This window comes from Gobio gobio (genome assembly GCF_949357685.1).
Source record: "Gobio gobio genome assembly, chromosome: 25".
Classification (NCBI taxonomy): Eukaryota; Metazoa; Chordata; class Actinopteri; order Cypriniformes; family Gobionidae; genus Gobio; species Gobio gobio.
This window is the reverse complement of record NC_137121.1, coordinates 24,992,290-25,019,892: the sequence shown is the minus strand read 5'-3', so window position 1 is coordinate 25,019,892 and position 27,603 is coordinate 24,992,290. Positions and strand designations below refer to the sequence as shown.

At 36.4% G+C, this 27,603-nt stretch overlaps 2 protein-coding genes across 2 annotated transcripts; one reads left to right on the top strand and one right to left on the bottom strand.

Annotated features, from left to right (window-relative positions):
• Window positions 1-1,876: 1,876 nt before the first annotated feature.
• Window positions 1,877-7,684, bottom strand: isl2a (ISL LIM homeobox 2a). Its single transcript, XM_079810279.1, has 6 exons — window positions 7,542-7,684; window positions 6,967-7,156; window positions 5,935-6,197; window positions 4,662-4,945; window positions 3,683-3,850; window positions 1,877-2,537 (listed from the first exon to the last, which is right to left on the bottom strand). Exons 1-6 carry the CDS (start codon window positions 7,597-7,599, stop codon window positions 2,421-2,423), a joined length of 1,080 nt encoding a protein of 359 aa, XP_079666405.1. The 5' UTR covers window positions 7,600-7,684; the 3' UTR covers window positions 1,877-2,420.
• A 3,007-nt stretch (window positions 7,685-10,691) lies between these two features.
• Window positions 10,692-27,587, top strand: etfa (electron transfer flavoprotein subunit alpha). Its single transcript, XM_079810375.1, has 12 exons — window positions 10,692-10,814; window positions 11,559-11,708; window positions 11,782-11,863; window positions 11,978-12,060; window positions 15,302-15,401; window positions 16,645-16,755; window positions 16,975-17,076; window positions 18,645-18,713; window positions 18,796-18,878; window positions 23,654-23,719; window positions 24,183-24,263; window positions 27,083-27,587. The coding sequence occupies exons 1-12, from the start codon at window positions 10,776-10,778 to the stop codon at window positions 27,116-27,118; spliced, it is 1,002 nt and encodes a 333-aa protein (XP_079666501.1). The 5' UTR covers window positions 10,692-10,775; the 3' UTR covers window positions 27,119-27,587.
• Window positions 27,588-27,603: the final 16 nt, after the last annotated feature.

The following is a 27,603-nucleotide window of genomic DNA, read 5'->3' as shown; positions in this document are numbered from 1 at the left end:
AACATATCAACTCATTGCAAGATTTTCAGACATGAATTAGCCTAGTTGATTTCCTAGAGACCCTATAAAATCGCGTCACTACGGCAGGTTTTTTGTGTTTAGGTATTTCCTATTTAAACAGGAAGCTTGAGCGGGACATGTGGATCAGGCCTTTTTGGCAAGCCATTTCAGAGCAGCGTCGGAATTCCCATAGCTTACTTTCTGTGTAAATTCGATGAAAAAGTAGCCTATTTCGCCACCACTTTTAAAGAACGCTCTAATATTGTGTGATACAAACTACTGACATATACTACACCCGCCATGTTAGCAATGTCAAGTGAAATACTTAGATGTTTAACACTGCAGGTACTATTTAGCCACACATTTAACCATTTAATTATTTCTTAGTTGGCCTATAACGCTTAAAAAGAGCGAACATTGAATGTTTACTGTATTGGCATACTGTTTTGTTTTTTTGCATAATATAGCCTATATGGAAGTAGACAGAATGATTTGATACTTGCTAGTCATTTGTAGGCATTGGGGGAGGGGCGTTGTCATTCTAAACAGCATTTGATTGGACAAAAATCAGGAGTGCAGGATGAGTCATCAATATTTCGTTCCATTTTCAGGAAGAAAAAGGCCTCACGTTAAATCCACATATCCACTGAAAGTTTGTAAACATTCTTTAGCAGAACGCTATTGTCTCGAAGCTAATGGACTAAAACACCTTTTTATGATTTCCCGTGCTCCTAAAAGTTTAACATTTATTATTAAAAAAAAAAAATACTAGATTATAATTGTAAACAAAACGATGTTTAAATGCCTGAATTAATTGCAGAAAAGGAAGAAAAATAAGCATAGCAACAGAAAACACAGCCCTGCTTATCCTTCAGAGATTTTGGTTATCTGACAAACAGGATTATCTTGACACAATGGCCCGCGGTGATTTTGGTCTGATCTTCTGGTGTCCAGCGGCTATCTCCCGACTCGGAATGAAAATAAACCCTGGACATGCAAGGGTGCGTTTGCCGAAAGGGAGTCCCGTTAAGAGAGAGGTGGCTTCGGGTTTGTTGTGCTTCCATTCAGTGGATCATTTGCAGGTGATGCCGAGCGCAGATAAGCGGCCGCCGATCCCTGTCCTCCGTCTAGACTCACAGCTTTACGAGCAACACGAGATTGATCACTACTACGGGAGGGGTTCAATTACTCATTCAGTATCCGGTCGGTACGATATTTAGATAGATGGATAGATAGATGTATATTCACTCGAAGCCTCCGTAAAGGGCTGAATGTGACAGATCTGTGATCGTGTTGTTATAGCGTCAATCTATCAATGCATCTTTTTACGCGATTGGCCTGCAGATAAGAGACTTATTGGTGTATTTATCACTTAAGAAGAACGGTCACTTTTTAACGATACCAAAACTATATTTGCTGCTAGTCTTTATAGCTTTCATAAAGAAGCATGCTTTGGAAGAGCAGCTTAAGAATCGTATTCCCCAAAACAAAAAATATTTTCTGCATAATGCGCTATTTTTTTTGTAGCCAATTAGTATCCTATTACAGTTCAAAATATTCCGTCGTAATCTCTGTGATTATTTCCCCCAAAACGATGCAAAAAAACATAGAAGGGTATTTCACATATTATTAAAACATCTTAAAAATGATAACAAAAAATTAAATAAAATTGTATTTTCATTATACATTTCTGATATCACCACAATGACGTTATTCACTATTTAATTTAGTTTCATTGCTCCTGTTGGATCTTTGGACAGTTATTTCCCGTCCAATAGCCAGTACCTTTGTATTGAGACCTTTCATCTTGTTATAAAAAAAATGTAAAGGTAACATGATATGGTAGTCTTTGCATGCAGGCTTCCTCAGACATAAACAGCATTTAACGTCGTTTATTTAGGTAATTTCTCAATTTTTGGTATGGACGTTGTCCTGACAATAAATAACAATAACTTACTTTCCTAAATCGAGTAGTTTATACAATCTGTCATCCATTCGTTAAGATAAAATATTTTACAGCTCAGTTTTATACATCTTCGGAGAGATCATGCGCACTAAGACAAAAAAAGTAGATTTTCGTCTCATATGGAAAATACCACTTGTTGATAAAGCTACACATTGATGGTCTTGAATAAACACTGTTAAGACTGTTGTTTTCGTAAGGTTGACAGTGGTCCATAATCAAAACCAAAATAATGTGTTCATATTCCGTTGGACGTCCTGGATATACGGTCCAAATGCTTTAAAAACAGTTTTGTAACACGTCTGGAAACCCCAAAGTCGCTTGGACAGGCTCCTCCGTTTGGCAAACTGTTTAAATCCATCTCGGTTAATCCCTTTTTCCGTTCGAGGCGGTGAGGTGATGGGTTTTCATGCAGGGCGGGTGAGGGCATGCTGGGGCAGGAGTCTCCGGTGGGCTCTCACGTCTCCACGGGACTGGGCACCATGCTGTTGGGGGTGTCGGGTAACTGCGATGACAGAGAGGTCACATCACTACCAGACGAGTTACCCAGCGAACCCGACTCGGAAAATGACACCTATAGAAGGGTGAGGAGGAGAGTTGGGAATCAGTAGCCTGTTCGATTTGATTAAAAGTTTTACCTACGATTTGCAATTTACATTTGCATTAGCCTACACAACCTTGGCATGGTGTTTAATAACAGACTAGATAAAGATAATAACCAGTGTGCGAATTACCAGCGTGGGATCAACTTTTCAAAGGAATTTCTGTCGGAAATGTCGCGCGATTTTCTGACCGTCTTTTCGCGCCCTTACATCACATAATCAACTGTCCTCGCTCTATCGTTTTGTTTTTTTTTGTCGTTTTTTTGTAAACAAATGCGATATGTAAATGTATAATTACGTGCTAAATAATGACACTAGATTATGTTATATCGATGTCGCCCGATATATTTATATTTATCGTTTTTTTGTCGTATGACACTATGTAGGCTAATGTCCATGTCGCCCGACATCTCAATTGTTGCTATACGGAGTTCGGACAAACTTGTAATCAACTTTTAGACATTGAAAAATATAAAAACCCTGTTAATGAAAATGCTATAGCCTATGTAAAAGGTTTTTTTCTGTTAAGTAAAAAACAAACAAAAAAAAAACAGCAAGCAATTTTGCGTTTAAAAGACGTCTCATGGCCGTCCAAATATAGCCCTGACGTCTATGCTAAAACAAGGCAAAATTTGGACTGTCAGTGAAAATTGAATAGACGTCTAACCATACCCCAAGAACAGACTAACTAGAACACAAACATGAAACCAAACACCTTGTAATCACTGTTGACTTTGCTTAAACGATGGAATTTCATACATTTCGCAAGTTATTTTGGCATAAACGACATATAACCAAATTCAATGTTATTTTGGCTGGAAGTGGGTTACTCATAGCCGGACTATGTATCGGGTCTAGAGTTAACCTAGACGGTGAAATGACGGCTATTGCTTGTTGGGTAATTACAGTATCCTACAGTGCTCGCTTGAAACTTGAAAATAACTGCCAAATGTATAACGCTAGGCCTAAGGTAGCCATTTTTGTTTTTAGAAAAATGCTTAAATTATATGATTGTTCATTTTGAGGAAAGTAAAAGAGTCGGCATGTCATGGAGGAGCACATTAGAGCCTAGTTGTTAGGCCTTGTATAATAAGTGTTCGGAGATGGCAGTCCTCACCAGCTGTTGGAAAGCAGGCTGGTCCAGGTCACTCTGTAAGGCAAATTCGCTTAAGGCTTTCCACGGAGGCTGATAGGTTTGAACTTCTACAGGATTTCCCTGGACCGTGGTGTCATGTCTAATCGGGCTGCCTGCCACCAGAGGCGTTCCCGTGAGACCTTGAAGATTCTGCAAAAGGTTGAGGAGAAACCTTAGCGACACAGCTATCATATTTCAGTTTCAAAGAAGCTTAACTTTGGGTGGGAATTTCATACGTGTTCAAAATCATTTAAAAAAAATCACAGCAATAATATAGGTTCTTGCATTTGAAAATTGGAACCACTCATTTGATACAATGCACTTATTGTGTACATACATGTTTTTACATTGTACTTACATTTTAAAAAATACCTTCATGTAATTACGTCTGTAATTAATTTCTGTATTTACATTTGTAATTACACAGTTGACACTTCCCTTACACCTAACCCTACCCTTAAACTTACCCTTACCACCACACCTGTCCCTAACTTTACCCATATCCCACCGCAATATCAGCAAAGGTGTTTTGCAATACAATTTGAACACAGTAAGTACATTGTACTTATTTTTTGATGTAAGTACATAGTAGTTAAGGCCACCTAATATAAAGTGGGGCCTGAAAATATTTCAATATTATGCAGTGAACAATTCACTTAACCAACACACGAGTGATGATAGATAGATAGATAGATAGATAGATAGATAGATAGATAGATAGATAGATAGATAGATAGATAGATAGATAGATAGATAGATAGATAGATAGATAGATAGATAGATAGATAGATAGATAGATAGATAGATAGTCCGAAAAACACCAATAACTTTTTAATCTCGGAAGAAGCATACAGTAAACTCAGTTATAAGGAATATTTGCAAAGAACCATTGAAGAAACTTTACTTGAAGAGAACAGAGTCAAACCATCCCTCGTCAGTATTACTAAACAGATATTCTTACCGTTTTGTCGTTGTGTTGCTGTTGTTGTAGTTGTTTCATAAGTATAGACCTCTTCTTGTCTTTGCAGCGTTTGTTTTGGAACCACACTCGTATGACCCGTGGGCTCAGGCCGGTCATTTCCACGAGCTGTTCTTTCATGAGCGCGTCCGGTCGCGGGTTTGCGTTATAACACGTCCGGAGAGTGTGAAGCTGCTTTTCATTTAATACTGTCCGAACACGCGTGGTCTTCTCAGACTGCTTATGAACGTGGTTCCGGTGAGGTGGCTGACGAACTGGCACGGGTTCTGCGAACAAAATGCGTGTAAATCACTTTTCGGCTTGAGGGGTCATTTCATTATTTAGACACACTGCAGAAGAGCACGCTTACTTGAAGGTTAAATTGTGCATACACACATCGGTCTGTAGCCAAGTGCGTGTCAGTCAAAACACCTCTTAGGGCCTTCAATATGCTCTCAACTTTGCTGTATGTGCAAAATGTTGAAGGATCGACATAGGATATAAAAGTATAACATGCAATAAGTGCACCATCTTACAGGGTTAAGTAGTGACACATAATCGAACAGAACATTTGAATGGTTTAATGCTGTTTAAGCGTTAAGTCAACACACTTTTGAAAAAACTGTTTATTTTAGTCAAATTATCTACATGCAGTTTTAGTTCGAAATTAAACGTTAAAAGTACAATTATTAGCCTATCTAATCAATAATGCATTTAAGGGGGGAAAAACCTACCAAGACCTACCAATCTAACAGCCAATAAAATAACAGAACTCTTTATTTAAAGATCGCAATGCAATTTCATTATTTAAACAAAATAATAAACTAAGAAAAACGCTGTTTCCAAACATTATGCCACTTGCAATAAAACGGTTTCAGATTAATTTCAGGTAATGCTAATTAAGTCATGAATATCTCAGCCAGCTCCAAGAATGCCATGAGGGGTTTTACACGAAAACAAATATCTTCAAATGGGCCTGCGTGCACAGATGACAAACTACTCGGTAGTCTGTTAACACAATTTCACAAGCTGATTAGATGTTACAGAGAACTAAAGTCAGGAGTCTCATATGCCTGTTATAGTAGCTATTATTTCACAACAACTAAAATAACGAAAATATTATTATTATTAATATTAGGCATGTTATGATTGTGACACTTTCTTTTATTGTTGTAACGAAATTATATTTAACTTGGACACTAATCTTGTTTTTGTTATTATTAAAAATATTTTTTCTTAATATTATTATTAGCTATTAGGCTATTATTACTACTACCTGGGATGTGCAGGGGCCTGTTGGAGTGAATGTGTCCGGGACTGATGGGGCTCCCGGCGGAAGCGCGCTCCATTAGCAGCCCGTGATCCGCCCGGCAGAGCAGCTCCTCGTCCCGCAGAGAGAACTCATCTCCCGGGAGCAAATGTCTGCTGCACACCGAGCACCTGAAACACTCCATGTGGTACACGTTATCCCGGGCCCTCATCACCAGATCACTGCTGCAGAAGCCGATGTTGCATTTGGCGCATTTGATCCCGAATAATCTGTAATTTCCAGAAGAAACATTTACTTATTTTATTTTTCGTTTCCGAAAACGGTCCAGCTCATTTTAGCTTGATTTTACAAGGCCAAGAAATAGGCTACGGGTCGTACAATTGTAACTCTTTTCTTAACGCATGAATATATAGGCCTATACAATTTATTATAAAGGTATAATGGTACAATACACATTACATGCATTTATCCTTTCATTAATAATTGCAAGCACAGTTACGCATAACTAGTCGCAGAGTAAACAAAACAGTGTTTGACATTTGTTTTAAATTAATATGCTACCTATAAATAGGTAATAGTGTATTATGGCTTCATATGGTGTATTACAAGACACAATGAATGCTTCATCAAGAATATCCATAATACAAGCTTTACAGATAACTACTTTTTTTCTTTACTAAGCAAACTTCATGACAAAACTGAACAAACGTCGGTATTAGAAAACAAGCATGGCAAAGCTAAACCAAACATGACTGCAACACTCGAGCCATGGATTTCGCTGAAAAAGAATAACAAATTCCACTAAATATCTTAGTTATTTTTACGTTTTACTATTATATCACTATAGCCAAGTCTACTGTAATATCTATACTTTTCCCCCTGCAACAAAGGTAGTTTAAAAGCACTCTGAATCTATTTTCTTATAGCAGCATGCAGAGTTTTCCCCTATCTCTAGATCAGTTTGGGTCAAGAATCTGTGAAAAAGAGGGCCTCGACGAAATTCCAAAGCTGTGAAATCACAAATATGGTGACTCGTACCGTACGTAATCTCTCTTGCAATAAGTCTTGCCGTCCCGGACGAAGCAAGTGCACGTCTCATCCAGGTACTGACTGCATTCTGCGCACTTCAGACAGGCTGCGTGCCACTCCAGGTCCGGGGACACTCGCAGTATGTACTGATCATGGATCTGACTTCCACAGCCTACACACATGGCGATTCCAGACTTCTCTGGATATGGAGAGCAAGGATTAGTGTCCTCCGACTATAGGCTATTTAACACCGCCGTCGTGTAAATATGCAATATTATAGCTCAGGTTTCATGCATCCTCTTTTGACATGCCACTAAACCACAAAGTGTTGTTCATTTTCCTGTTCTATTTCATTATATTACTAGTTCGTGTTTTGAGCTGCACCAGAACTACTCTTTGCAGATAAGTCATGCCTTTTTAAATTTAGGACAACAAATGGTGACACAGTGGTATGATGATATAATGATCATATAGTAGGCTAAATTATATTTTGACACAAAAATGTCCTTCTCGTCGCTAATTTTTGCATAAACGATATTCAAAGTTCTTGTGCAATGACGAACATATTGTGTAAAAGCACTTACTTTTTGAATGATCCCCCATATCACCCAAGAAAGAAGGATGGGGTAGAATATCCACCATACAGGAGGGTTAAGGCAGAAGGCGTACAGATGAGGAAATGGAATGGGAAACTGCCTCGTCCCGAGCTGACTAATAACTTCTGGCCGAAGAGCCTGTGGGAAGAGCAACACACACAGACACTGGCTCTGACGTCACCGGACCCTGACGTCACATGCAAACCTGGACCACGCGCCCCCGAATATCAGCAGCCCGGCGCGGAGAAGATCCGACCACGGGAAATATTTTGAATATTGTGTACAGACAGAGGAATTGAAGATTACGCTCGCACTTCTGTTTCTCCAAACATAACTGTGAAACGCTGAGCAACAGTGAACAAACAGCTGGAAATGCATCAAATAGGCAATGTGTTTTAAGTTACATTTTAGTGCAATTATTAAATATGCAGCTGTTCAATGAGAAGCTGGACCACGTTAAATACGCGTATACAGGCAACTCATTTAAACTGCATTTGATAGCCTACATTAGCCAAAACAAAAATAGAATACGGTTTTAAAAATATAGGCTACGAATTTATTGTTAATATATTCTGCGAAATTAGCACTTTCTCAAAACAAAGAAACATCGGCTATACATTACAGAATTCCGTATAGGGAAAATGCATGTGAATTGAAGTCCATGTGTTCTAGTGAGCCCCCTACTGGACATCAACATATCTTCACATGTAGACCGGTCTGGTTTCATATTTTATAGGTCGGCTACTACAGTAGCCTAATTATTTACGTTTTTGCCAGTCTAACAAAAAGCATAATTTAGGTATAAAATAGTTAGATTAAACGAATTACCAGTGCAGTGCATTAGAAAAAGGATTGGAGTATCCTATACACATTTCGAGCTTAGTTTGACTGCGAATGAAACGTGTTTCAATCAATTTACGCTTCTTTGTGCGTGTTTCCATTGAATATTACCGTCATAAAATTGGCCAACATGCATTCTTCGGATTTTTAATCTATCTATTTAATCTGCTTCTACTGGAAATGTCAGAAGAGACATCACATGCGTCCTATTCTGAATAATTCACTGATTTTGAAATTTAGAAATTAAAGTTCACCTGCTGCCTTAAAACTAAAGAGTGAGTAGGCTATCAATGAGTAAACTCAATTAGAAGATTCTCACAAGTTTCTTTTATTTTTACTTTTATTTAATGTTTTGAAAACGTATAAACTTGAGTTGAAAATCCAAAAATTGTCACGGCATTTGAAGTTAATGAGAATAAATAAGTTAAAATAACTTAATTGTCATGTTTTACAGTGTGCGTGCACTCTCAGAATAAAAGGTACAAAAGCTGTCACCGGGGCGGTACGTTTTAAAAAGGTAAACTTTTGTTCCTTTTAGATACTTATATGCAAACTTTAGGTACTAATATGTACCTTTCAAGATATCACTATTTTTAAATGATTTTTTAAAAAGGTACCTCACCAGACTCGTTTATTCTGTCCATTTTTTGTCATATTTATACTTAAATATAGCTGGAAAAACACTTCTCCAGCATGTTTAATGGGGATTAAAGTCCGTACATTTTTAAATGAATAATTTCGTTTATTTCACAGTCTGAAAATGATTCAGCCAAGAATTATTTTGAAAGTGGTGTTGTGTGAATCAGAGTGACCGCCTGTCGAACCTCACCTTTGACTTTGACCTCTAACCCCGCAAACAAACACATTTAATTTAGGCTAGCCTAAGAAACAATGGCTCCATGAGGGGTCAGATGGAGATTGGATATGCAGCCTATGCCTACAACGTTTTACGTTTTATTGGCTTTAGTTGACAACCATTTGTCGGCGATTTAAATTCAATGCAATCGGATTGAATGAATCAGCTGGAACCAATAGAATACAGCGGGGAAAAATGCTCAGAATAAAATATAGCCTAACTTTTTAGGTTGAAAAAAATATGCTGCATGTGCATACCTATTTAGGACTTTTTGCATAGTTATTAAAACGTTCATGATAGATTGTTCAGTTAAACTAAAAAAAAAAGATAAATTATAATATAATATTAATATAATTATAAATTATTATATTAATATTATATTATAATTTATCTTTTTTTTTTAGTTTAACTGAACAATCTATCATGAACGTTTTAATAACTAGATGCAAAAAGTCCTAAATCACTTTTTTCCCCTTTTGTCTTGATATTTTGCACGTGAACTCAACCCAAAGACATCAATCCAAATTTATCAAATCAATAAATTACATAAAATTACTAAATAAAACAAACAAACAAAAAGACCAACAGGGAATGTTAATAAAACTCATACCCCCATAAGACCACTGTAAAAATGTTGCATTCTACTTATAGCCTACTGAAAATATGTTGTGAGTTGTTTCCGATGATTATGCCACAAAATTATAAAGTCATAAAAAATCTAACCCCTTGGTTCTGTGGACCCTGTTACTTCAAGTCAACTCGAACTAAAAACTCCACAGATTATCAAAGCGTTGAAACCCCGCCCCCTAATTACATATCTAATCAATCTCCGCCCACTTTGCTATTAGACAGTTAGGCTATATTAGTTATTCCAATCATATATAATATTTTTTTGACTGCGCAAATATACTGAAGAATATCACCTCCAAGAAAACCACATTTGAGGTGTTACAAAATGATTTATATATAAGAGGGGCGTGTCTCTTATGATCTCGCGAGAACTCAACTCACAAATCTAAACATTTCAAACCAATAAATTACACAAAATTACTAAATAAAACAAACAAACAAACAAAAAGGCCATCAGGGAACGTTAATAAAACTCATACCCCTGTAAGAACACTGTAAAAAGCTCATAGTCATACCAACATTTTCCATTCTACTGTTGTTTTCGAAGATTATGCCCAAAAAATTGTGAATTGTGAATTGTGACCCTTGGTTCTGTGGACCCTGTCACATTTACAGGCAATTCTTCCTGAACTAAAAGCTCTCAGATTGTCAAAACTTTGTTATTAGGCAGTTATATTAATTATTCCAATCAGACATATATATGTACATATAATATTTTTTGATTGCGCAAATATACTGAAGAATATCACCTAAAAAACACATTTGAGCCGTTATAAAATGAGTTATATATATGAGAGGGGCGTGTCTCTTATGATCTCGCGAGAACTCAACTCAACCTCTATCCCCTGTCGCTAAAGCAGTGGCAGTGTGGCTGCTGAGAGTGTGCTGCTGTAATCATGCTCAAAGCAATAAACAAGACCCATCTGAGGCAGTTGGTAAGAAAAACCCGACAAAACGACAGAATCAGTGCGCACTTTCTTTTAAAGTTGTTATTCTTTCTCACCGCCCTTTCTAGAGAGAAACAGGCCTGAATAAAAAGCTTAGCATGCTGGCTAACTCGCTCATTTAGTTCAGTAGGAGTGGTGTAATATGTTACTAAACTGCTATTGTTCTCTATATACGCTTGTTTTAATGTGTTGTTTTTGATATGTGACGGTTAAAACGCAATGTCAAATGTTTGGTTACTTTGCTGACCTATTTATTCATAGTTATACAACATGCTAGCTAAGCGTTTACTGTAACGTTATTATATTCTCATAGTTTTGCTGGTGTTTTTATAGCTTTTAGACAGAAATATTGAGCTTTGAATATGTTCATGACACGTTTAGGGTATTGGCAACATCAATATGATTAGTTAATAAACATAGCTAGCTAACTATCTGTCAAGGTTATGCAATATGTAAACAGTGCATTATGAAACCTCCTCACTGTCCTTAGCGAACTGATTGACCTACAGTGCATTTAAAATGCGACCTACATTGAATTTGATCTGTTAATATATTAAGCCAGACCCTAGGTAGTAAGATTCCTGTTATGTATCAGATTTCTAATGACCTCTATGGGCTACAGAACAATGTTTGGCTGCATTCAGTAGTAACCTTGTATTGGTTATTTGGGTGAAAGAGCCTGCAGTTATTTATATCATACTGTATCATATCTTTGTTTCTCTCTCTGTCCAGTCTGCTCTGATTCAGAGGTTTCAGAGTACTCTGGTTGTTGCCGAGCACAATAATGACACGCTGACCCCCATCACCCTGAACGCCATCACCGCTGCTAATAAACTGGGCAGTGATGTGTCCTGTTTGGTTGCTGGAACGAACTGTGCAAAGGTATTCTCTCTTCCTGCTCATTGATTTATGTGCAAGCCTGATTTCAGGGCTCTGATTATGGGTTTTTGGACAGGTTGCAGAGCAGTTGTCCAAAGTTCAAGGGGTGAAGAAAATTCTGATCGCTCAACATGATGCCTACAAAGGGTCATTGCCAGGTAAACTCACGGTTTTGTTCATGTTTTTGTGTGAATTTTAAGGAAAGGACAGTGCAAGTAACTTTGGATAAAAGCGTCTGACAGATTGACGGAAGTAAATTCTGTCTTTCACAGAGGAGCTGACGCCGCTCATCTTGGCAACTCAGAAACAGTTCAGTTTCACACACATCTGTGCGGGAGCTTCTGCTTTCGGAAAGGTAGGGTTGAAAGGGTGACACACTTGTCTTTTACACTCTGTGGCAAAAACAAAACCATTGTTACTTTTTTATTTGGATGTCATTGATCAAAATTAATGCATATTTTTGCCTTGATTTTTTGACAACCTTTTTCTTATCAGACTGAACAAAATTGACATGAAAAATTGATGACAAACCTTTATCAGAACAAAACAAAATTTACTTAAATTTTTGCCTGGATGTTTTCTTATGATTTGATGACACAAATTTATCAGATTGTACAAATTTGATGTCTATTTTTTCCGTATTTAAATGGATTTATGTATTTTCCATCCTGAAAAGTACTGAAAAAAACATCAAGTAAAATGCACTTAATTTTTCTCATATTTTTTCAAAGTAAATTTCACATATGGAATTAAGTTAAATCTACTTTACTAAGTTAAGTAAAATTAGTAGATTATAGAAAAATTTATAGAAAATAAAGTAACATTAACTTGGCCAGTTAAAGGTTGTTTAGTAATTTCTGCTTATTTTAAGTTTACTTTGCAATACTGTTTCAAGTACATTTTACTCAGACATGTAACACTGAATTAAACCATGCTTTTAAAGTGTATGCTTTAAATAATACAGTAGAAATTGTGTAGACAACATATCTAGATAACAGAAGTAATGTGGTACCCACCTGAACACAGAGATCTCAATACTTGTTCCACAATACACAATAATGGTAACATTCGTTGGATCATTTTTGAGTGTCAATGTGTCATTTTGAGTAGAAAATTAACTCCAAATGTCACAAAATGGCAAGTTACTAAACCTAACAACCAAAGCAATGATAAAACAGTGTAAATACAGCTGGAAAACTGAAAAAAACATCAACCTAGTTAATTTTTCATGCCCCAGTGCATGATGGGAACACCAGTATCAGAAAGTTAAGTAGGTTTTACTTAATTTTATTACGTTGATGTTTACGCTTTAATTTCTACAAGCTTAAATTGAGTGCTAATATAGAATTTACGTCTTTTTTTATATTCAGGTAGAAATTACACTTAGTAGTAATTTACACACTAGTATTTACTTAACCACAGAAAAAAATTTTGGTTACTGATTGATGATTGAAATGGTGAAATTGCCTTAAAATGACTAAATAAACTGCAAAATGATGCGTTTTCTAATACATTTATTTAATGTACGTATTGCTTCTAACAGCGCTGTACGTCTCCATGAGCTCGCGGCGCCATCTGCGGGACACATTTATCATGTTAGCCAAGTTTCAAAACGCCAAATGCGAGTAAAATCTGCGTTGAAACGGTGTTACTCGCCATTTGCCCAGTAACTTTTTTTTGTGTGTATTTTGACAATGCATGGTTGTGAGAATGTGATATGGCTTGTCGTATGCAATATGTGCAATCATCAAATCGCAACGGTTGTGATGTAATGATATAAATATAAAGTCTGACGCGCTGCATGTTTCAGAGGAAAGCCCAGCACTGTGTTCACTTTCAGTTTCACAGCTTATTATTTGCATTTGGGAGCGTAACATTCATCATGAGAATTGTTTATAGATCTGTAGTTGTCAAGCGATAACTTCTCCCTGTGGTTTTCCTCCCAAATAAATGCACAATGGTTTAATTTTTGAAAAAGAAAGAAATTACAAACAAACAAAGAAATGTTAGTATTGTAATTTTAGTGTTCTGTAAAATAAAACGATGATGATAATAATCATAATTATTAACATTGCCATTAATATTTTTATTATTACATATATTGTATTATAATATATTATCATGATTATTAAGCACTCTGGTGTATTTTTTATTTTACAGTACAATAGTATGTATTATTGGAATATACATATATATATATATATATATATATAGCCTATATATAATAAAAAATAAAAAAAACCAATATTTTTTTATTGGTCAGATTTCCTATTTCTTTTTCCTTTGCTGATCACATGCCCGATTTTTGTCTTGATGGGTTTTGTTTATTTGATGACAGACTTAATACAAATTTTACACGGGTTCTAAAACTATCAAAACATTTGTTTATTGAAATAAAGCTGAGATAAAAAATAAAATAAAATGAATATTAGTTGAAAAAATGAAACAAAATGAACATTAGAAATGTAGCCTTGGCAGTTATTTCACTAAGCACTAAAATTATTAACTGGAAATAAATAAACATAAAATACAAACAATTAAAAAAAAATATCAATATAAAAAAACAACAACTAATGAAACGACAAAAGCACATAATGAAAGTACAAAAAATGATAAACAATTAACAATTGCTAATTATTAAAACTAAAATTATGATTGTACAAATTATAATTTTTTGCCTTGATAGTGTTTTTTTATTTAATGATCAACTTTTATCAGACTGTACAAAATAATGTACAAATTTGCCTTTTATGATAAACTTGTACAACATTTTTCAGAATGCACAACATTTCTGTACCTTTTTTTTTCGCTGACAAACACTTTTTTGTGTGTGCTCATGCAAAGCTTAAATAGATTTTGCCTTGATCCTTTTTTATTTTTCCACGTGATTGCATCAGTGATTATTAGTGTAGCTATGTTTTACTTAATGCAGGATTTTGTAGTTCCTCTCATTCCGAAGTTATTTGATTATTTCCCAAAGTGAAAAGCACAAATGGGAAATGGATTAGAAACTCTCATACTGCTGAGCCCCTATCAGGCTTCTTACTTTTGGAATTGTGGGAGAAGTCCGTCCACAATAAGTGCGGCTCTATTATATGCACGGTTATTTGTCATTCCACAGCCAAACTGTCAGGCAGCAGATCTAATGGTATTTAAATTGAATTGTAATACATTAAACAGTATCTTATGTAGCCTAACCCCAGACCAAAGAGATGTATTAGTCTCAATTTCCTCACTGGCTAAACGTATTTTATTTGATGGATTCTTAAGTGGTGGATTTGGTTTCATTATGTCACTATATAAAACACTTGAATTACCACTATGCAATATTTTTCACCTCTAGACATAACTTAGAGCTCTTTTTCAGACTCAACGATATTTATTCCGTCTGCGATGCAGGAAGGCCAAAGTTTTCAGACATGCGCTGAAACTGGGTTTTGATCAATGCCTGCCCAAATAATGCTATTTCCAAACAAATCAAATTTGACCTCATCTGCAGATAAGGATGTGCATGTTTTAATGGCTCGAACTTATTCAGGATCTTCAAATACATCCGATTGTCTTTAATAATGCTGGGTGTATTTCTTTATTTGTAGAATCTCCTTCCAAGAGTGGCCGCCAAGTTGGACGTGGCTCCCATTTCAGATATCATTGAGATCAAATCTGCAGACACCTTTGTGAGGACCATTTATGCCGGTAAACACACCAACAAATGCACCAGTAGCACTTTAAGATGCACCTGTTTGCTTTAAACCTGTTTGCTTTCAAATAACCTTCCTAGTATGTTCCATATCCTTCTCTTTGTTTCACATGGAGTTTGTGATTTAGGAGTCTGGCCATTGGTTGGCTGCGTGAACTGAGACGCACAATGACTCACACACTTGTAACAAATCATATATTTTCATTTTTTAAATCTAAGGGGGACCCTGGAGCCTTTTTGTCCCACTTTGCATGTATTATTTTTCTGTTCACCGTTTCTCATCCATAAAATCTGCCATAAATACTTCTTAATTACGCCGGCCACTTTATCTTTGGCAAGCACAGAGCTCTTGATATTTATGAGACTTTATTTTAAGTCACATATTAATGTTTTTCATGCAAAAAATTGAATGAAAAGTGTTTTTTGCCGCTTATGGTGCTCATTTATGTTTAAGGTTTTCAACTGGGGGATCCATGAAGGTTCTCCAGGGACATTTTCTCGAATTATCCTAAATGTATTTAATGAACATTTGATGATGATCTGTTTTCGTTATAGTAATGAACGCTAATGTCCTATAATACAAATTATTATAAAGTGAAAATCTTGCTTCTAGTATAAAAAAAGCTAGATTTTTTTTTTCTTGTAAAGATGAGTCCACTATTTTATTTTAGTTTTGTGTTTTATATATATATATATATATATATATATATATATATATATATATATATATATATATATATATATATATATATATATATATAAACACACACACACACACACACACACGCACGGATCAGGCATAACATAATGACCACCTTCCGAATATTGTGTTGGTCCCCCTTTTGCTGCCAAAACAGCCCTGACCCGTCAAGGCATGGACTCCACTAGACCCCTGAAGGTGTGCTGTGGTATCTGGCACCAAGATGTTAGCAGCAGATCATTTTAAGTCCTGTAAGTTGTGAGGTGGGGCCTCCATGAATCGGACATGTTTGTTCAGCACATCCCACAGATGCTCAATTGGATTGAGATCTGGGCAATTTGGAGGCCAAGTCAACACCTCAAACTGGTTGTTGTGCTCCTCAAAACATTAATGTTATGCCTGATCGCTGTGTGTGTGTGTGTGTGTATCTATCTATATATTTATATTTATGCACGCACCTACATATAAGCATGACAGCCCTATATATATATAAAATATAAAAGTAATTTCTCCACTTTCCTCCTGTTTTCTGGCCACAGGAAATGCCCTCAGCACAGTCAAGTGCAATGAAAGCGTCAAGATCTTCACCGTTAGAGGCACTTCCTTTGAACCTGCGGCCACAGAGGGGGGCAGCGCCTCTTCAGAGGAAGGTACTCAGTCTTTGATAAAGTTAAACGGGTCATGCTGACTTTGATACCACACACAAAGGTTTATAGTATTTAGTGTTGTATATAATCCTCCACTCCGCTGCAAGGTTTTGATGGGCTAGTTTGTTTAAACGTTGACTTTAAAGGGATCGTAAAGGGGTATTTTGGAACAACTGCGTGTTTATTTGGACGGTTCCTCACGAGATGTTGTTGCTTTTGCAGTCTCTTCGTCTGCCCCTGCTGGAGTCTCCGAGTGGCTGGAACAAACTCTAACCAAGAGTGACCGTCCAGAACTTACCAGTGCTAAAGTCGTGGTGTCTGGAGGTAAGAACATTATACAAGAACCACAATTGTCCACTGGACGTTATAAGAAATTGTCTTTAATATACTCTAATTATGTTAGAAAATGTATAGTTTGTTCTCAAATGCAGCTTCAGCTGTGCTAAAATAGATGATATAACGTAACATAACATTACATTAATATGATTGTTCCTGTTCACCTACCTATATCACAGCAACACACCCATAGGCCACTTGTTAACCAGTTTGGGGTGTCAAGAACTATATCTTCTGACTAACATCTAATTCTTGTAAGGCATCTGAATATTTAACATATTTTGCTGAACTCTCCTGCTTTTAATGTTACTAGGTAATGGTTTTATTCAACATTTTAATACATGTTTTTATAAAGATTTCCTAAATAGGAAAATTGTGTATTTCTTTACATCTATTTTCTCATAATGTAATAACAAGTTTCAATCTATATTCTATTATTGCTTTTTATTGTATTTATTATAAACAAACTGTTTTATAAAAGCAAAAGGCAAAAATATATTGTACTATATTGCTTAATCATAGAAAAAATAACATCAATAAATTAGAATAAACTAAAACCACTTCCCACAGGGACTTCATCATCAGGGACTACATCATCTTTGTGTTTATGTTCATTGTATGTTTGAACATTGTATAGAAATTTAATATAATCAAATATTAAATTAAAAGAGAACATTGAATTATTTATTCATTCATTTTTATTAATTAGTTAATTAATTAATTAAAAATGTATCTTTAATGCTAATATGACAATAAAAAAAACATTTATAAAATAAATGTATAAAATCTAAAAATACCATGTGCTTTCACATTTTAATGAAAACACGTTCTTTTTTATTGTATTTGAATTCTAATATTTTATTATAAACAAGTAGTTTTATAAAAGCAATAAGGCACAAACTCTCATACTTTATTGCTAAAGCAAAGAAAAATAACTTCAATAAATTATGATAAACTAAAACCTCTTCCCACAGGGACTACATCATCTTTGTGTTTACATTCATTTGTTTTTGTTTTTTACTGTATAAAAATTTAATTTAATCAAATATTAAATTTAAAGATTTTATTTAATTATTATATTGTTTTAAGAAATTTCATTGTACATTTTTATTATTATTATTATTTAAAAAAATATAGCTCTAATGCTGATCTGACAGTAAATGTGACAAAATACATTTATTAAATTTATTAAAAATATGATACCATATGCTTTTACATTTTAATGAAAACATGTTCCTTTTTTATTGTATTTTTTATTATTAACAAACAGTTTTATAAAAGCATTAATGCACAAACTCGCATACTTTATTGCTATATCAAAGAAAAATAACATCAATAAACTTCAATAAACTAAAACCTCTTCCCACAGGGACTACATCATCTTTGTGTTTACGTTCATTGTGTCATAATGTTGGGTATTCCCTAGAAAATTCTCTAGGCTTTTTTTTTGCTCAGAAAATCAATAGTAAACTGAGACTGTATCGATCCTTCTGGACTCATAACCTTGTCAGTAATTTCATATTTCATGCCCATCTGCCGTCGTTCTGTCATAACAGGGAGGGGCTTGAAGAGCGGCGACAACTTCAAACTGCTCTACGACCTCGCAGACCAGCTGAACGCAGCCGGTACAGTGTACAGTGTTTGTTTTTAATCAAGCTATTTAAAGAAATATGAATTTAAAATGAAACCACCACTGTTTTATCATAGTTGGTGCCTCCAGAGCCGCAGTTGATGCCGGTTATGTACCAAACGACATGCAGGTTGGACAGACTGGAAAGATTGTGGCTCCTGTAAGTACCACCACTGGAAACCCGTTGTCTTCTTTCTCGGTCTGTCCTCTACAGATAGAAAATTCTTCTCAAAAGTTCAACACTAGTTAATAAACCCACCAGGTTTTCAAACTGATAAACCATCTTGACTTTGAATACAACAACATCTAATTGTTGTTTCTGTTTGAATCCTGAAAGATGGGTCCGCGTTGCCCTTTAAAAAGGTTAATTTTCCATTATCCGCTCCGAGTGGGACGTCCCAGCTGTCATTATCCACACATTAGCAGGGCTTTGAGGCGTTGTGATGTAGTTAATGGCACATTCCGGCTTCTAAATGATTTACCAGAGCCATTAGTGGAGCCGTGCACTGCACAGGTCCGCCCTGAGCTCAAACCAGGCAAATCCAAGCCCCAAACCCAATTCTGCAAATGTTTTGACAAGCTTGTCAAGCGTAGCCCAACCGTTGTGCATTAGTATTCACCCTGAACAAGTCCCGAATGAGTTCTACCAGTGAAGAGTCTAGTGAACACGAGTCAAGATGGATGAGGGTTGTTTTGGGTCGATTTAGTATGTCTTTTGTGGTTAATCGTAATCTTTTAGCCCTCGGGGGGATGTTTTGATGACTGGATATCCATGTTTTAGAGCATTTTCTTGCTTTTTTGTGTGGAAAAACTCAAGTTTAAGGATGTGCACCATGACGCTGCAACTATTTAAATGACACGGAGCTGCTTTCACTATAGTCTATTATAGTTATATATAAGTATTCAACCCTGTTATTCAAGATTTTGTAAGAAAAAATTATCAAAGGAATATTTTTATTCGCTTAATTGTGTATATATATAAGTTTATCAATAACTACACACCAACATTTGGTCCCAAGGTAACTAGTCCCTACTGAATGACAGCGTAATTTTGGATACATTTTCAGCCATGTTATTCATATGGCGTTCCCCCCAGTATCACCCATTTTGCATATTTTATTGCGATGCTAGGAAAAAAAGAGAGAAGAAATTCCCAAATTTTGGTAACAGGGTTGCATAATTTGGAATCCCCATTTAAAATAAATAGAAAATAAAAATAGTCACAAGAAAATGTTTTTATGTGTATATATTTTTATTGATCAAAGTTTCAAATCAGTATTTAATATTTAGTTTGCTCTTGTAATATTTAGTTTTTATTAATTTCCTAAAGGTTAAAAACCATATTTCACAGACCATTTGTTGATAAATAAATCAATAAAAACCTCATGTTAAGTGGCCGAGACATTCAGGCCCTCTTTTACGTCCCGTTTGAGGAAAGTGTCGACTTCCATAATGTCACAAATTTTTCTTTTTCATGTGGATTGAAAGCTTCAGCAAAAAATATATGTTGGGCCGGACTTGATTTGATTAAAACATGAGACATTAGGCTGATATTTTTGGCGCAGCCTATGTTACATCAGCAGATAAAATGTTTAAGAGGTGGAAAAATTACGTTTCAATGAAAGGATCAACTTTCATCAAAAGTTATTGGCATTTCGATGTTTTGTACCAATTGTCCAGTTACTCAAAGACTTTTATCCACCACCTACTACTACAAGTCTTATGGACATTGAGAGATTTGTGTTTCTCCATCACTTCAGCCCATCTGAAACACCAGCCCTGCCCTCTTTCCTGTCCTCCTGGCTTTTAGAGTTTCTGCCGGCCGCTTGTTCACAAATTGAAGCGGTGGCCCCCGGGAGAGCGCCGCAGCCACATTAAACTGCACTGAAATATTCATGGAGCAGTGCATTAAGCTGAGAGCCACTGATGTAGCACTCCCACGGGAGAAGGGTGGAGGCGAGGGGGAGGGACGTAGGGTCTGTCCTGCCACATCCCCCCCCCCCAAGCACTCCTCTTTTGAGTAATTGGGAGGATGTTGTGGCCTGTGTTCAGGGACGGGAGGTCAGCGGAGCGCTTCCGAGCCAATGCCGAGATGCTCACCGGCTCTGATTTACAGTTTTAAATGTCCTTTGTTGTAGCAACGCATGTGATGGTGCTAAATAGTTGAAATTCTGTTCAGTTCATTTAAAGTGCTGCTAATTGAAACATGGCACACCGTATTGTTGCTAGCGGTGTCAATCAATCAGGCTTGAACGCATATCAAATGAGCTAGTGATTCATAAATGCCTACTTTTGCACATAAAGAGAGAGTATTACGATTTGTTAGGTAAATGAGAAAATGAATTTGATTTGTGGTACATCTCTTAAAGTTAAATGTTTAGAAAGCAATATTATTTTTGGATTTTACTTATACAGTACTGTTCAAGTCTTAGGCACATTATTGGTTTCTTCGAGCGTCTTGGAGACGTTGCCACAGTTCTTCTGGATTTAGTCTTTCTCAGTTTTTCTTCCTGTAATCTCAGAGTCGATGATGGTGGGGTCAGATCATACCGGCTGTTGTCAGACTCCTTGTGCATACAAAAATCTCACTGGATTATTACAATTAATAGCAAAAGGAATGCTTGGAAATGTAAACTGATGTGTCCTACTGACACACTACAGCAAAAGATATAAATAACTGGCTTAAAACCATACATGTGTATACATACATATGTAATGTGTGAAATATATAGTTTTATAATATATATATATATAAATATAAATAAATAAATAAATGCTAATTTAGATTTCTTGACACTGTTTGACCCCCTCACTGACCCTAATTATTAGATGGACCCATACACATGGGTTTGTTGATGGACATACATGCTGATGGTGAGGAATTACAGCTGCAACATCTCATAATGTACCTCAAAATGAGTAGCATATCACTGAGAAACGTCCTGCTCAAGTCGTCCTTGTGATGGAGGTTCGGGTTGAATAACTAGTTCTTCAGATGTTTCTAGGGCTGCCACTAACAACTATTTTTATATAGATGAATCTATCGACTAATTTATCACAATAATTTTCAACAATTTTACTTAAAAAAATTTAATTTAACTTGCAACGTTGGCCTTCAGTAGTGTACAATAAAATGTATAAATGTAAACAAGCCCTTGACAAAATGTAAAACTAAAAGAGTAAAAATGTAAAAAGGTACAAATTTGTAAACCAACATAACAAAAAAAAGAGAATATCAGCAAATACCTTTTAAATAGAATAGTGTTATCACGATACCAAAATTATGACTTCGATACGATACCAGACCATAGCTGTCAACATTGAACTTTGAAAATAAGGGAGATTTCCCGGAATCCATCCAAAAAAAAAGGGTTTTAAACTTTTAAAAAAAGCACTAATCATTAACAGTCTAAAGTGGTTATAACTACACAATATATTTTGATTTTGGTCGTCAGCGTCCTGATCCATCATCGCACATCACACTCATGTACTCTCCTTGAAGTTCACTTCCCGCTACTTTTTCCCTCTTCCTCCCGCCCGCCCGCCGCTGCAACTGTCTTCTTCTTCTTCGATAGTAGCCTGAGCCAGTGTTTCCCAGCCTTTTTTCAGTCATGGCACCCTTTGAAAATGTTCTCCATTTTGTGGCACCCCCTCGCATACTTTACGCTGGGGTGTAAGGTTTTAGGTTCACGGTTTCGGTACGGTTCAGTATTTGCTATGTTCAGGGAAAAAAGGACTACTGTCAAATAAAAATAAAGAAATAATAAGAACAAATAATTTAAATACAAGCAGCAGCACACATAAATACTATAGAGCAAAGATACTAATAAAATAAACTTTGCTTTTCAGGTACGTCTAACATTAGTTTTCAGGTACAGAAATTGATCAAATGTAAAATAACAGCATATTTGACTGTATAAATTAAAGATTAATCCTATTAAACTTACAAAAGCTATTCAGTCAAGAGCAGTGAGTGATGTCCTTGTCTTTTGTGGTTTGACATTAAACAGACAGCAGTAAAGGCTACTGCCCCTTTAAGACCTAATGCTCGGATATCCGTCGTCTTTCTCGACTGTATGAAGTTCACTTAAGGCATATACAGACTATGTCTGCTAGAATACTCATAAAGACGGACATGTTGACATACTTTTTGTCTTAATTTGTCTGTTCAAGAGCAAGACTTGAAAGAGAACTCAATATTTGCGCGCTGTGAGACGTGTGCGCGCTTTCGGATGAGTGCACGGAGACAAATTTTCTCACAGGGCGCGCGACTTCTCATTCACGTCTTCTGACGTTACACCCGGGTGATGACGGCAAAAATTACTGGTCATATTCGAACATACGGCATGCATTGAATAAAGTTTACAAAGAGAGAATTATTTGAACAAAAAAATATATATTTGAAGGACTTTTACACGGCACCCCAATTGGGAAACCCTAGCCTAAGCTACTGTCTTTACAGTATAGAGCTTTAGGATCAGGATGGAGCTGAAGTTCAGTTATGGTGATGGACGTTTAGCTTCCGACAAGCGCTTTAAGTGTTAGACCACTCACAACGTGGCCCACATATGACCAATCAGAGCAGAGTAGGCTCTCGGAAAGGAGCGTTTTGGAGAGACCAATTCATCCGTCTAGCCGTTTGAGAGTCACTGAAAGATTTGGTATATGTATATATTATGAGAAAATGAAAGTGTTTTTGACATTTGGTGCATGTAAACCTGTTGTAGGAGACTCCAAAACAAAATTAGGAACCTTTAAAATGGCATCATAGAGGCACTTTAAGATTTATGCAAGTCAACACTGAACACTGAATAGGCAAACAAATGTGTTCGGGGATCAGCGTCATAAACGTGAAGTTATTTCAGAAGAGCAAGGAACTGCTAATTTGTATAATATAAAAATATCATTTTAATACTTTTCTTGGTTTCTCTACAGGAGCTGTACATTGCAGTTGGCATCTCTGGCGCTATCCAACATCTCGCTGGAATGAAAGATAGCAAGGTACAGTCAAAATACACACACACACACACACACACACACACTGTAGTACAGTAAGAAGATATCATTTTCTGTGGTAATATCCTCAATCGGAGAAACCCCACCCCACTAGGAAGAGGTCTCCAAGAGTTTCCAGAATGTGCCAAGTTAACTCCCTCTTAAATGTGACGATGTATTGGGAAGGAGTGTTTTAAAAGCGATCTGGAGTAGCTTTTTACCTGCATCCATAATTCATCTGCATTTTCTATTCTGCATGTTTGGAATACACTTTCTCATTGCACTGCTTTACAATCTGCCAGAGCGTTAATGAGATATTTACAGTAATATTGCATTAGCATTTTTTTCTTAGAAAGTTACCACCGCACTTTTCTGGGAATTGGCTATCAGTGCTTAACCCAACAGAGTCTCTCTTTTTTTGTGATATAGCCCATAATATAGCTCAATAATTGACTTATTTGTTTTACAGACCATCGTTGCCATCAACAAGGACCCAGAAGCCCCTATTTTTCAGGTGGCTGACTATGGCCTAGTGGCAGATCTGTTCAAGGTAAGAGTCCTAGTTGGAGTTGTGGCCTAGAGATTAGCAAGTCATGTGGGAAACACATTTGAATCCAATAGTATTTTATATTTTTACTGAATGTATATAGCCTTAGTTATACATATAATATACAATATGTGTTTTTGTTTGTTAATTGTAGCAGCCTGTAATCATTCAGATTTATTTCATTTATTATAATGATTATTTGTATAGGTAACATTTTATTGTTGTATAGATTAAGAATATAATTGATTAAATGCAAGTGTTTGACATAGTTTTTACCATCATAATGGTAAAACAGCATGAAAATAAACTAGAGAAGTTAATTTTTACACTGATGTGATGCCGTGGTAAAATAAAAAATGGTGAAACCTCCTCAGGACAGAGAAGAGAAGCCTTTTGTCATTTGACACTCAAACTAAGGATAAAGTATACGCAACAAGGAAAGATACAATCTTCTTCCTCTAAAACACGAATCTCATTAGCACAAAAGATCCTTATCAGGTCATCAGAGACATTTTATTCCAGTGCCTCGGACAATCAGCAGTACCGTCCGTGTTTATTATTAATAGCGCTGTAAATTTCAAATGACCTGGTATTCATTTCTTGAGCCGACCCAGTCTACAACCAAAAACAGAAAGACTGCCCCATATTTCCCTTTTAAATTTTGCAGGGCGCATTATTCCACCTAATGGAAAGTGTGCAACTTCTGAATTATTGAGTCGCTGAATTAATCAGTGGCGACCCGTGGCTCCGACCAGAAGCTTTATACGCAACTTCTTCTCCTTTCAGAGCAGAAAAGTAATTGAAAGTCAGCACAAGTGTGTGGGTGTAGTTTTTCACCTTTATTTTCAGTCTCCTCTCACCGGAGCTTTACACGCCCGGCTGCGCGCCATAGTTCAAGGTGGCACACGCGCTCCCGGTGCCAGAGGCCTGCCACACACACACCACGTCCATCTGTTGTTGGTGTTTACTTCGTGTAACGGTATCATCGTTTATTTCCCTGTGTTTGCCCTGTCGTTCATCTTTTATTCAGGCGGTGCGTGCTAGACACAGGTGTGCAGGTAAACTGTGTAAAAGTGATTGCCGATGGGCAGCGCTGGCGAGCGCTCAGATCACTTTACACATGGTCACTCCTCAGATAACTGATTAAAATGTATGGGCTTTCTCTTCCTTCCTTAGATTGAAAAGTGAGCCGGGGACATATTGGGGTGATGATATAGTTTTTCAGGACGCTCTGGAATACAGGAGCATTTCGGTTTTGGATGAGAACCCCGACATATAGGAAAAGTTCAGGTTACTCTCAAATGACAACCACCTTGCCAAGGGGGCTTAAACGCTAGAGAAAACTAAAAAGTTGGGTCTGTTTGAAGTCAAATCCTTCTAGGGCTGCACAATATAACGAAATTATCGAAATGTGGCAAATGTACATATCGCAAGGGCACGCAATATCTGAATGATTTTAATAGGCTACTTCAACATTGTGAAAAGTGTACGATTTAGGTTGACGCATATAGCAGAGAATAGACTGGGCACACGACTGTTACTTATGTGACTTGCTTGATGTTAAAAAGAGTTATTAAACACAATTTTTCGAAAAACAACTGCGTTGTCTGACACACACACACCGAAACGTTTTTTCTTTGAAAGTGTGTGATCCCTTCAGTTCTGTTTCATGTCTTGTTACACACTCGAACTGTCAAATACACACAGTTATGTCAAAATGGTTGTCTTGATGAGTATTCATGTAAACACAGTCGATTATGCTTTAAGTGAACAATATCAGTCGGGGAAAGAAACTGAATGCGTGTCAATAGGATCCGTGCATTAGGTCTTAAAGTGACAGTGTGCTAATACAGTAAACCTGCATTAGGAAAATCACTCAGTGGCTGAATAACCTTTGTAGCTTTATTATGTATCAGTGTATAGTTAATTAATGTGAAGACTACCGTTTTTAGTACTTATTTTTAATAACAAAGATAAATTAAAATAACAAAAATAATCATCCACACCTAGTTCAGGTGTGTCTGTTTACCTGGATGTTCTTGATGTTAAGTTTTAGGTTGGTACAACTATGTTACCAAGTCAAGCAAAGAGTTTTCGGTATTTTAATATTGGCATTACTTTTTTTGTTTGTTTACATTGATGTTACAATTATATTGTCGGATTTGTGATATACATTTTTGCTAAAACACTGCCAGTCACTTTCAGAAGTTGCAGTGATGCTTTCTTTTCCCAGAAAGAATGTGAAACACAAATGGTATCATTCTCAGTTCTCACACACTTAATGCGATATTCATTACGCGATACGATATTGGTTTATTTAACAAGGATATCACATTGTGAAAGAATGGTTAGGAGGGAGCACGAAGAATCGCTTAAATTCATTGTAAGTCTTTGGGATGTGCTGGAGGAGACTTTACACAGTGCTGGACTCTTGCATTGACAATACAAGATCTTCACCAAAAATTGTTGCACCTCTTGATGGAAATAAATGTTGTGATGTTGTTTCCATCAATGTTTGGTGAGGATCTTGTATTGTCAATGCAAGAGTCCAGTACTGTGTAAAGTCTCCTCCAGCACATCCCAAAGACTTTCAATGAATTTAAGCGATTCTTCATGCTCCCTCCCATCATTTTCACACTTTGAGCTGATGAATCTTGACATTGTCATCCTGGAATATGGCCATGATGTGTCTTCCTACATAGTTGTTTAAGAAATGAAAAGTGACACACTCCGTCATTTAGGGTTAGAAGAACTGTTGCCAAACATGGGCAAGTGTATTTAGCTGCAGTGATGGTTGGTTTACTCTTTGTATTCTTTTCTAGGTTGTACCCGAGTTGACTGAAGCCCTGAAAAAGTGAGACTCCTCAGAAAGATGGTACTCACCTGCAGAACTCTACTGGGAACCTGCCTTACGAAGCTCCGAGCTGACGCTCCACCGATCTCTTGAGCGTGATTTTACTCAAGAACACCTCCATGTACTTCCAACATCTAATGTAGACATCAAACCACTTCTTTTAATAAAAGAATTCAGTGACACATGAGTTTGAAAGTGTTCTGTTTTGCAACTCAGGTTTTTAACCTAATTGTTGTTGAAGACTAATCCAGGGTTGTTAAATTCTGCTCCTGAAATCAACTTCAAACAACCCGAACCAGCCATTCTTGGACACTCCTGCTCTACACCGATTAGCCCTTCACAACTGCGGGATAGTCTTGTGATGGTCGTAACCTATTTGTGGAAGTAACTTGCTGTTTGTTGTATTTTAACAAGGTAGCTATGTGGCCTTGGATGTTCACTAAAACAACCCAATAAATCTACTTCTGCCTGTACTCGTCCTTTCGTTTT